The 11,618-nt window shown below is 39.7% G+C and overlaps 1 protein-coding gene across 1 annotated transcript in view; it reads right to left on the bottom strand.

Annotated features, from left to right (window-relative positions):
* The window catches only part of LOC107726242 (thrombospondin type-1 domain-containing protein 4-like), a 50,655-nt gene that overhangs the window by 35,240 nt on the left and 3,797 nt on the right, over positions 1-11,618 (bottom strand). Inside the window, 3 exon segments of the mRNA XM_016535764.1 lie at positions 8,546-9,176; positions 9,868-10,125; positions 10,127-10,356. Of these exon segments, the coding sequence (XP_016391250.1) occupies positions 8,546-9,176; positions 9,868-10,125; positions 10,127-10,356 (1,119 nt within the window).

The following is an 11,618-nucleotide window of genomic DNA, read 5'->3' on the forward strand; positions in this document are numbered from 1 at the left end:
ACACACACACACACATGAATGAATGTATGGCTGGCTCAGATGCATCCACGGCGGATGAATATGGCGAGAACTCAAGATTTTCTCACACGAGTTGTGAACAGTAACAACCCAACAGCTGCCACACACACACACACACACACACACACACACACACACACACACTTTCTCCACATACATCTTTTCTCTTTCTCTCTGAATACCTCATTCTTTTGTATTACTCTGTGTCCAGCTGACAAAAGCAGTTGGTCAGTGTAAACACTTAACAAAGCGGCATGCTGAAACACGCACACACACTCTTCAAGAGAGGTGCTTGAGAAAACAAGAACCTAAAAACACCTGAATAGACACAGATGAAATGTGCACACAAAGACGTTCCTGTGTGCTGCTCCATGTGCGTCTGCAAAAGGAAAGTTGATGCATAACAGATCCAGGAGCTTTTTCAATCAACTTCAAGATTTTAGGTAAAAATTTATATAAGCATATAGGTTAATGTGAATATCTTGGGTCATGTACTGGTCACTGTTTCTTTAAACTTTTGTACAACTTTTATTCACATTTCACTTTTAAATAGCTAATTTAAATGGTCCTACGGTGTGATTTTAACCCTTTAAAGACTGACACTTTAAATAGTAACACTTTAATAAACACTTTAAGTTTGCATATGTGTTTTTTTAGTATCATATTTGATCCATCAGGCTTTTATGGCTCACAGTCTGTAGAATATGGAGGAAAAAACAGTTCAAACTGAGCAAAAATATGCAATTTGGTGCAGATGCTGATGTTTATATGATGATCCTTACATAAAATGATATAAATATCAGTCGTCGCTCTATATCTCCAATAATGTGTCTCAGTAAGATGAGATTTAAATGATCCAAACATATAATGCAATGCAATCCAGTGATGATTGAGAGATGAAGAAATAAACGCTCCTCAAAAGATCCTGATGAGACGCACTGATTTTTCTAAAACATGATTGATGGAGAATCAAGTAAAGCTGAGCTGCTTCAGTCCAGCAAGTGTTCATCTGGAAATATTACTACAGTTATTCTTACATTTACTTGATAAAAATCAGAAATGTGCATGTACAGTAGGCTTAATAGGGTTACAATGCTGTTTAAAACAGCTTAAGATGTATAGCATTTCACACTGCAGGATATGCACAAAACTCACAGCTAATGTTCAGGTGTTGTGGTCGCCAGGTCATTGTGATGATTGCTCAGTGGTTACTTACTGGCTTAAGTCAAAAGAGCCCCAAAATCTGACGTACAATCAGATGTACAAATAGTGCAGGACGAGTTACACAACAAAGCTGAATTCTTAGCCTAGGAGGCTTGAGCGGTACAAATAAGAGCAATATTAATAGTAAAAGTGATGCTTGACTAAGCAAACACTACTAACTAGATTACACACAAGCCCTGTGTGTACAGTATGTGAGAGGGTTTGAGCATGTGGGGTTCATTTGTGCAGCATCGAAAGAATGTGAGCTATACACGTCTGTCTTTGTGTCCAAATGTGCATCTCTGAGTTTGTGTCTGTGTATTTAAAGTTAATGCATAGTAAATCCTGTGCGGATGTGTGTGTTAAACAGGGTTAGTCTGAGGAAGGATAAAGTGCACAAAAAGAGAGGAGAGGAGGGAAGGGCAGAGCAGCTGTTAAACAGTGGGCCTTTACAAACTCGACCTGAAGAGAATAAATGCTGAGAGTTATTTCATGAAATGCAATGTAAACACAATTGAGTCATTTGCGGTGGTTGGTTTGCACAGGTGATGGACAGCTGTCCGATTTCAGTCCCAGCTGAGATTTGAGCTCATTTCCAGCCAAATTCCTGATGTTTTGTCTCATTATCAGCATTATGGCCTAAATTCTTTAAATCCCCACAAACAAAACTCTCTCCAACCCTTTAAAACGGAGGAATTTAGCAGCATCTGTAATGCATTTCAATCTGAAAACATCGCCTTCAGCATAAGGACACTGATTGGAAAGGGACACGTCAGATGAAATAGAAATTTTCAGCTGTTGTTAAAGGACTAGTTCACCCAAAAATACAAATTCTGTCATTTACTCACTGTCATGTCACGCAAAACCTGTATGGCTCAATGCAACACTAAAAGAGATGTTTAACAAAATGTTGATGTTGCTCTTTTCCAGTTAATCTATTTTTCTTTTTTCGCAAATAGCAACTTAAAGGAATAGTTCACCCATAAATGAAAATTTGCTGAAAATGTTCTCACCCTCAGGTCATCAGTGATGTAGATGAGTTTGTTTCTTCATCAGATTTGGAGAAATGTGCATCACTTGCTCAGCACTGGATCCTCTGCAGTGCATGGCTGTGAAGCCAAAAGCTGCTTGTTTGTAAGAAACAAATCCATCATTAAGAGGTTTTTAAACCATTGCTTCTGGCTAAGATACAAGTGCATAATCCATAATAATGCTTCCTCCAGTGAAAAAGTCCATCTCTTGTGGTCTGTCACATCAAAATCCAGCCACATATTTGTTTTGGCTTGTAAACGGTGCTTGATCTGTGCAGATTTCTCTCCTGATTCAGACCAGATCACTTTTTCACTGGAGGAAGCTGAATTATGGATTAAACACACAGCTTTTGTCTTCTCCAGATGTTAACTGATGGACTGGAGTGCTGTGGATTACTTGTGGATTATTGTGATGTTTTTATCAGCTGTTTGGACTCTCATTCTGACGGCACCCATTCACTGCAGAGCATCCATTGCTGAGACACTGATGCAATGCTACATTTCTACAAACCTGATGAAGAAACAAACTCATCTACATCTCGGATGACCTGATGGTGAGGACATTTTCATTTACGGGTGAACAAATTTTTTTTTTAGTCTTTTTCCCCGTGCAAACAATACAGCACACCAGTTGTATGAACTACTGTTATAATGCTTTTTAATTAATAATTTAATTAACACTAGTATCCACTGACTTTCATTGGGCCTCATTCATGAAACACAGTTGTTGTTGTTGTTGTTTTTATATGTATTGCGTTACATAAATTGTTGCATGATGCAACATGTTACATTACCACAAGACATTCTTCATCATGTGACAGTTTGCATAGAGATTTGTTCTGCTTGTGTTTCAAGCAAATGAGGACTTCTGATGAAAAACAGGAGTCGTGAATTTCTGCGAAACAGATCAAGTCATACAGATTTGTGTTGACATAAATGGTAAGTCAATGATGACAGAATTAGCATTTTTGGGTGAAATACCGCTTTAAATTTAATTTTCAAATTAACAATTAGGATAATATGTTGGTATGTCTGTTTTTTGTTGTTGTTGTTCTTGCATGATAATAATCACATATTTTCAGATCACGTGATCAAATCACTCCATTTTTTTTCAGTCGGCATTTGAATCATATGGTAAATTTGAGATGAATTCTCTCTTTTGTTTCTGAAAGGCCATTGTGAAGAGATTTAGCCTTTGACACGGTAATGTAAATGTTTATTTAGCGAGTGCAGAACCCACCCTTCGCTCAGTGACTTCACACAGAAAGACCTTTCACTGCCCGTCTTTCTTTTTTTAGCTCTTCTTTCTCATTCCTTTCTTCTCTTTTTCTTTCCATTCCCTCTCTCAGCAAAACTCTTCCTTCCTTCCTCATCTCTGCTTTATTACTTCACTCCAGGCCTCTCATTCCCTCTATCTGTTTATTCTGCCCTCTCTATTTCTGGAGGCTGTGTGTGTGTGTGTGTGTGTGTGTGTGTGTGTGTTTTAAACAGTGGCGTCTTTCATTGCGCTAGAGCGTCACTGTGTCACACCCCCAGAAAGCCCCTTCGCTCCACTCCTCTGTTTCACTTCCTCTCCTCCTCTTCTCTCAGTGCCCGCTGCTCACACACACACACACACACACACACACACACAAATGAAAAAGTACACATAACTACAGTTTATCATTCCTCCAAATAGAATGTTGTACAACCAATAACATTCCTGAGATATCTAACCCATAATAAAACACACACAGTCTAGTTTACACATCCAGAACAAGATATTTACACTGATCACGGAGAACAAAACTGCTTGCAGAACTGAAAGAAATCAACGTTCATGCACAAAGAAATAGTTTTAGGTGACTCTGTGCATCTGTTCAGAGGTTTTCACCTACAGTGGGTTAGATGCCGTTTTCTTTCCATTAAAAATAGGGGCCATTGACATAAGAATGTGTTTTTGCTTTGAAAACGCACAACTTGGGCAGTGCAATGGGGATAAAACATGAGGTCTCAAAATGCATTTTTAAAGTTTAACAGCTTTTAACTTGCAAAATCACCACGGTCAAACACGTCCATCCAGTGCATGTTTACATAGAAAAACAATGGAAAATCAATGTAGTGCAATGCAAAAACACATTCTGTGTGAGCGGCCCCATAATATGTAGATCTAATATAAATATATCATTCAAATAAGTCAATATGACTTTCTCGAGTCAAGTTAAATGATTATAAAATATTTGTATAGTACTTTTCACAATACACATTGTTTCAAAGCAAAGCTATACAGAAAATCATGATGATAATGTTTATAATATATTATGTCTTATAGGCACATCTAGCAGATTAGAGCTGAGTGATAATAGAGTTTACATTTTGCAATGATACAAGCAATCAAGCAGTTTTGATTGGCTATATTTACTATATTTGATTTAATAGACTTGCTATACAGTATTGAAAGCCCTATGTGTGTCACCATCATGGACTTTTAGTTTGTTGTCTTTCCTCTTGTTTCCCTGTTTTGACCTAGTTTCCCATGGTGTTGATTATATCATTATGTTCAGGTGTGTCTTGTTAATTATCTTCATTTGTCTGTGTACTTAAGTTCCTGACTGTTCAGTTTAGTTTGTCGGGTCTCGTCTATGTTTTCACGTGTGCTAAGCCTTCCTCTTGTGGATTAACCTTCTGTGTAGATAATTACAGATTATTTTACCTTCATCATCTTCGTGAGTGCACAAATGTTTTCATAAAAATCTGACTGTGCTGACAAAGTGGAAACAGCTGTAAAAAAGGTATTTTTAAAATGAACTTCTTCCTTCTATCAGGCCATTCCTTAAATATTTATTTAAATATTTCTATATCTATTTTCTTGAGTCTAATCATAGTTAAATCTATAATATTAAGGAAAAACAACAAAGTGTGTACGAGAGAGAAAGCGAGAGCAAAGGATGGTCATCCAGTTCTCTCAAGAGTTCAGAAGCTCCACTTGCAGTCAAAACATGTGAGTTTGTCTTTCTGTGCCCAGTAATCTCACCGTCCCCTCAACACACACTCCAAACCCTAATGATAAAGACACACACACTGCTATGTATAGCCAAACAGCCCTCAACGGGGCTAATGATAACTTTTCCCGGGTTCCACCTCCATCTGTGGCATTTCAATGCCTGGCTACAAACCCAGGTACTCGGTTATGTGTTGCTGAAAAACTCTTAGCAACCACCGTAAAAAAACCTTAAGGAATTAGTAGAAATCTAAGGCAATGGCTGACTGTGTCATGAGACTGATCACTTGTGACGTATATGTTGCTTGCAAAGAGCTTTTACACAGCAATTATAATCTAGCTCCATTGTGTTACATTGCAGATCTCACTTGCAGTGAACACAAGGAGTGAGAGATGTTGTAACTACAGCAATAACAACACCAATGCTGTGTTATGACAGAAACTATTGTGAAATGTTTAGCATAAACGCTTAGGTAAGGGCGAGAGACAAGATATGTTGTAATGCATCTGAAGGAATCCCTTGCCTCAGGGGTTTTTGGCCCATAGACACAGCTGCTTAAATCTCTTGTGAAAAAGAAGTGCATTTTAGCATACTTTCAAACAGAGTACTCAATAATGTACTTTAAAAGAATATGCTAAATTGTGAGCTGAATGTCATGTTTTCAGATACTTCATAATTGCAATTAAATAAATTAATTATGGTTTAAATTTATATAAAATGCAATTAGCTGAACTTTAGAATGCTTTTTGACTCACTTAAGTAGCACTTAAGTACATCATTATATGTAATTTCATAATTCTATTCTTTGAAATATGGTTAAAGTGTTACTGCTGAATGTACTGACAAGCATTTATGATAAAGTAAAATATACTTTAATGTCATTTCTATTCAAACTTGAATGTCATGTAGCCTATTTAAATATATTTGTAATTACACATTTATAATGATGAAGTTGCAGTTTAGTACATGTAAAATATATTGACTTTAAATGTAATATCAATCAACACACTACAGTTAAAATGATCAGGTACTTTTCGTGCTTTAGTATGTTAGTCAACACAATAAGTGTAATTTTTTTATAGCAAGACACAAGATTATTATTATTATAATGATTTAAAATGTACTTTAAATATAACTTTTAATATGATATTATTTCAAAGCTCACTTTTTAAAAGCTCACTTTAAAAAGTCACACTTTAGTGCACTTAAGTCGCCTTTTATTTCATTAATATTATTTTATCTGCAAATACACATCAGAAATTTTTCACAAAGGATAATTCATCCAGAAATGACATTTTCTCTTCTCCATTGTGTCTTTCCTCAATATGTCAGAGATGCTCTTTTCCATACAGGAAAAGTGGATGGGAACCAGAAAGCACCATAAAAGCATTCCATATTTCGTGCGCATATGAAAATAATAGTGGCTTGGAGTGACATGAGGGTGGGTCAGTGGTGACAAAGATGTCATATTGGGTGAATTATTCCTTCATTTTCATACAACCAGACACAGATAAACACAGAAAACAATCACAGCTGAAGCAAACCTGCTACCAGAGCCCTCTTTCAGATTTCAGCACTTGTTCACGACTCACAAGACCGACGTGTCCTGGTAACACAAACACTGCTGCAGGTTTAGGTGTATCTTTGAGAGCTCACATGCTGCCCTGGGCCGCTGGAGCGGCTCGGAGATGTATAATATAACTACCGCTCAGGCTGATCCTGGAAAGCTGGATTAAAGGGAACTGCGTGATTTACGATTTGCAAAGAATAAGCAAGTTGAAGGAAAAGACTGTTGTGGAGTTTCTGAGAGACGGAGAGGAGAGATGGATGGAGAACCGGCTCCTGGAATAAGGTGAAATCCATCCCTTTGACATGAAGAACACACTTTGGGATGAAAGTGTGATGAAATCTTTCAGAAAATCAGCGGTAATTACTAGTGGAAGCACTTTCACCAAACTGTGGTTAAATCTGGGAGGTTGATATAAAGAGCTGATATAAAAGAGCTTCTCGAGTGATGTAATATGGGACTTTCCAATGGGAACATTTAGCCATAATCAGTGCAAGTGAAACGGTGTCACTCTAGACCAGCCAGCATATTTACAGGGACAGTTCACCCAAAAATGAAAATGTGCTGTTAATTTACACAACCTCAGGCCATCCAAGACGTAGGTGGCTTTTAGTGTAACAGTAAAGAAGATTTTTAGCTGAAACTGTGGTCCTTGGTGATTCATAGAATGCAGAATTGAGTAAAAAAAGCATAAAGCATAAACAAGCAAGACAAAATTAACACTCATGGCTCCTGACAATATATTGAGGTCTTATGAAGAGAAACGATCAGTCTGTGCAAGAAACTGAACATTATTTACAACATTATGACTTGTAATCCAGAGCCTTGGGCAAACGGTCCAGAGAGTGATGTCCGATTCACGAACGAATCATTCTTTTGAACTGGTCAAAACACCAGCGTATATGATCGTATGATAAATGAACTCATTCAACGCTCCAGTTCCGCCGACTCAGACCGAAGACGAGATGAGCCGGTGATACAAGCATGCTTTATATGCTTTAGTCATCTGCATTTCACATCTTTATTGCATAATATAACAATATAATTGTGTATACGTCACGTGATTATGTAAACCAACTGGTGAATCGGTTATTTGAACCTATTAATTGAAACAAACTGTGTGAAAGAACCAGTTCTCGGAAAATAATCAGATTTCCCCGTTTGCCTGAGGCATTACAGGTCATAATGTCGAAAATAATGTTCAGCTTCTTGCACAAACCAAACGTTTCACTTTATAAGGCCTCAATATATCGTCAGGAGCCATGGGTATTAATTTTGTGTTGCCTGAAATGCTTTTTTGACTCTCAAAATGCCGGTAGCTTACATTTGATGAATTCAAAACGTAATAATCACTTTAATGTAGCTTGCACTCACTGTTGTACATGGAAGCAGTTCCGGGCGGATGACGTATGGAGGTCGGCTTTGTGCATGCGCTGCTCAGAAGTGACGCACGCGGAAGCGCAGGGGAGAGATCAAAACAAAACAACGGTCACTTATTAGAAGTACAAAACGAGGATTTGTAAAGAAGAATGTCTGAAAGATCAAAGACAATTTTTAATATAACTCCGACTGGATTCGTCTGAAAGAAGAAAGTCATATACACCTATGACTTGAGGGTGAGTAATTTATGGACTAATTTTCATTTTTGGGTGAACTAACCCTTTAACGTTAAAAAAGAACCACCAGCAACAGAAATCAAAAGCCCAGATGCTGCATTTCTTATTCTAACATATTCCTGGACTCACCTGTAGGCTGCACCTGCGGTACTCTCTGTCCGGTCCAGAGCATCTGTAGTCGTTGGCGGCCGCTGGAGGCCTCCGGTCCCTCTCGGCTTCGTTTCTGGAGGGCTGGGCAGCGTTCTGCAGGACCCAGGGCTCAGGGTTTGGGTTTGTGGGAGTCTGGAGGCCGTAGGGAGGAGGCTCTCTGGGAGTGTGCGATCGGTGGATAGAGTGCGTGTAGGAGTGTGGGACTTGGCGAGAAGAGCGGCCGTCGATGCGTCTGTCGCGGGCCACGTGTCTCTGGGTCAGGGGCTGTGAATGTGAGATTCGCTCGTGTTCCCGCACTCTCTCCACGCGTCTGTGCGGCTCTCCATCACTTGTTCTCTCGGCTGCCACATCACTCTCCACGTCTGCTGCCTCCGTCTCCTTTTCCTTCTCTTTTCGTTCTCTATTAATAGTGTCTGTAATAACTAGTCCCTCTTCTCCCTGTGTTTTGTCCACATGTGTGCTGGAGTTCACACTGAGAGCCTCGAGACTGTCTGTGATGGTGGTGTTGTGGCGGCGTGTGTGTCGCGCATGACGGTTTTGTCTGTGTAAGGGAAGAGAGAACGGCACCCTGCCATACCCAAACTGTCCAGGACGAATAGAAGAACTAGACCTGGTGTGACAGGGAGAGAGAATAACATGTATGAGTATGCTGGAAACAGGCCTGTTGGACAAATATAGTATTTTTGAATAGAACTGTGCAAAGATGAACATGTTAGACATCAAAATATCAAAGCCAAAAGGAATAAAAATCCCATTAAAGCTGATGTTGAAAAAGGGTGTGTGAAAACCACTATTTCAAATAAATGCTGTTCTTTTGAACTGCCTATTCATCAAAAAAATCCTGAAAAATAAAATGCATCACAGTTTCCACAAAAATATTGTGCAGCACAACTGTTTTCAACATTGATAATAATCAGAAATGTTTGTTGAGCAGCAAATCAGCATATTAGAATGATTTCTGAAGATCATGTGACACTGAAGACTGCAATAATGATGCTGAAAATTCAGCTTTGATCACAGCAATTTTTTAAAATTCTAATAATGCTTCACAAAATTTCTGAATTGTCTTGGTGAACAGAAGAGATTTCAAAAACATTACCAAATCTGGCCACTAAAAGCCCTGTATCATGACCTTCACGGGCACTTCACTAGGAAGCACGCAGCACATTCAGATTATATATTTGTTTAAATCACCTTTTGTTGGACATATTGCAATATATATATCATGCAACCCTAGCTATGAATGAGCTATGCTCATGTGAACAGATAGGTCCTCCCTAAAGGCAACCAGTCCAGCTCACCTTCTTATAGACGCTGGATCCCTGTTGTTGGAAACCGACCTCCTGCTCCCACTGCCTACAACTCTGCCGTGATTGGGCGACCGTGCGGGAACTCTCCCGTAGGGAAGTGAAGCTGATGAGGAAGGTGAACGGTAGACTGAAGCTGTCTCTTGATTGGGTGGGCCGAACTGCACTGGCCCAGCACCGCCGGCTTCGTTTCGGTAGAGCGGTAAGCCAGGATTGGGATTGGCTGGAAGAGGCGGGGGAAAGTAAGGAGATGTAGTAGGGTCTGACCGCAGAGATCACAGGGGTGTTGTTCGGGACACCCGGTGGAAGGTAAGCCGGTCTGTTCCACATAAGAGGCGGGGTTTGGGGCGGCGGCATACACTGTCTCCGCCTCTCGGACACGCCCACTCCACAGCTCTGAGAACACTCCACCCACTCGCTCCATGGTCCCCACACCCCTTCAAGCGCCTCCTCCTCTGCCTGACGAGACTGTCGTCCTGCCGCCTGTCAAAGGAAGGCCTCATAATTATATACAGTAAGTAAATATGCCACATATTTTAATTTTTAAGTCTCAGACTCAGACCTAAATATATATATATTTCTGTCATGACAACTCTTGGAGGGATTGGCATGGTAATGTACATGACAATGTTAATGTATTTGGTCTTGGCGGAATAGATCTGCTACGCTGCTGCTGCGGCAGAGCAAGTACTGAGACTTGCTACTGCCAATACATCCACAACATGCTGCTGTGAGCATGTAAGAAATATTGCTGCTGCAAATATAACATACATGAAATAACCCCCATATAGCATACATGAATCACCTCGTAGCAGATCTATACAGGTGGAGCTGGGGAAGGTGGAGGGTTTCTGAAAGCAAGCTGCAACTGCTACTGCAAGCACTAGTCATATATTGAATGTTGAGCAGCGAGCTCATTGGCTACCGATACAGGAGAGAACCAATCAGCTATGCCATGTGATGATGTCATTAGGTCAGATTGAGTTAGACCTATCGGACTGCGCCATCTAGAGTTTCATGCCAGAACCAGAAATATATATATATTTCACATGCACAGCTGTAAAAACAAACATCTCAGAAAACTGCAAAACTAGCCTGGGGGGCTTAAGCTGAAACTGAAACCTAATAACCAGCCGTAATTACAATTATTTAAGAAGTCTGATCAATATCAAATTACATAGTACAAATCACAAGATTAAACAAGCAAAGCATGAACAATTGTTTTGAAAAAAACAAACAAAAAAACAGAATAATTCCCCAAACTACACCCAACATTATACAAGTTGAAACGCATGTCCTGTTCTATCGTGCTCAGTGATGAATGACATTATGACTAAGAAAGAGGCGTAATTAAACGAATGGCATGTGCTGCATTCAGGAAGAGGCTGGACTCTGGAGTTCAGCCCAGTGCAATGACATTCTTTACAGTGCTGGACGCACATTTGATCTAATTCCAGTTACTTATATAACCTAATTTCATCAATCAGGAGTGAAGAATTCGAGCGTCTGCAGGGCAGGCAGAGGTAGAAGGGAAGAAAGCAACAAACAAAAGAATCCATTGAGTTCACAAAATAGAGAGGAAAAAAAAGACAAGAGAGCAAGGCCTGTAATGCACCTCTGATCCTGTCTAAACTGCCAACAAGGTCACACAACGCCGGCCTGTGTCTGCACTGATGTGTGTGTGTGTGTATGTGTGTGTGTGTGTGTGTGTGTGTGTGTGTGTGTGTGTGTGTGTGTGTGTGTGT

The sequence above is a fragment of the Sinocyclocheilus rhinocerous genome, unplaced genomic scaffold (assembly GCF_001515625.1).
Source record: "Sinocyclocheilus rhinocerous isolate Xijiao unplaced genomic scaffold, SAMN03320098_v1.1 scaffold216, whole genome shotgun sequence".
Lineage (NCBI taxonomy): Eukaryota > Metazoa > Chordata > Actinopteri > Cypriniformes > Cyprinidae > Sinocyclocheilus > Sinocyclocheilus rhinocerous.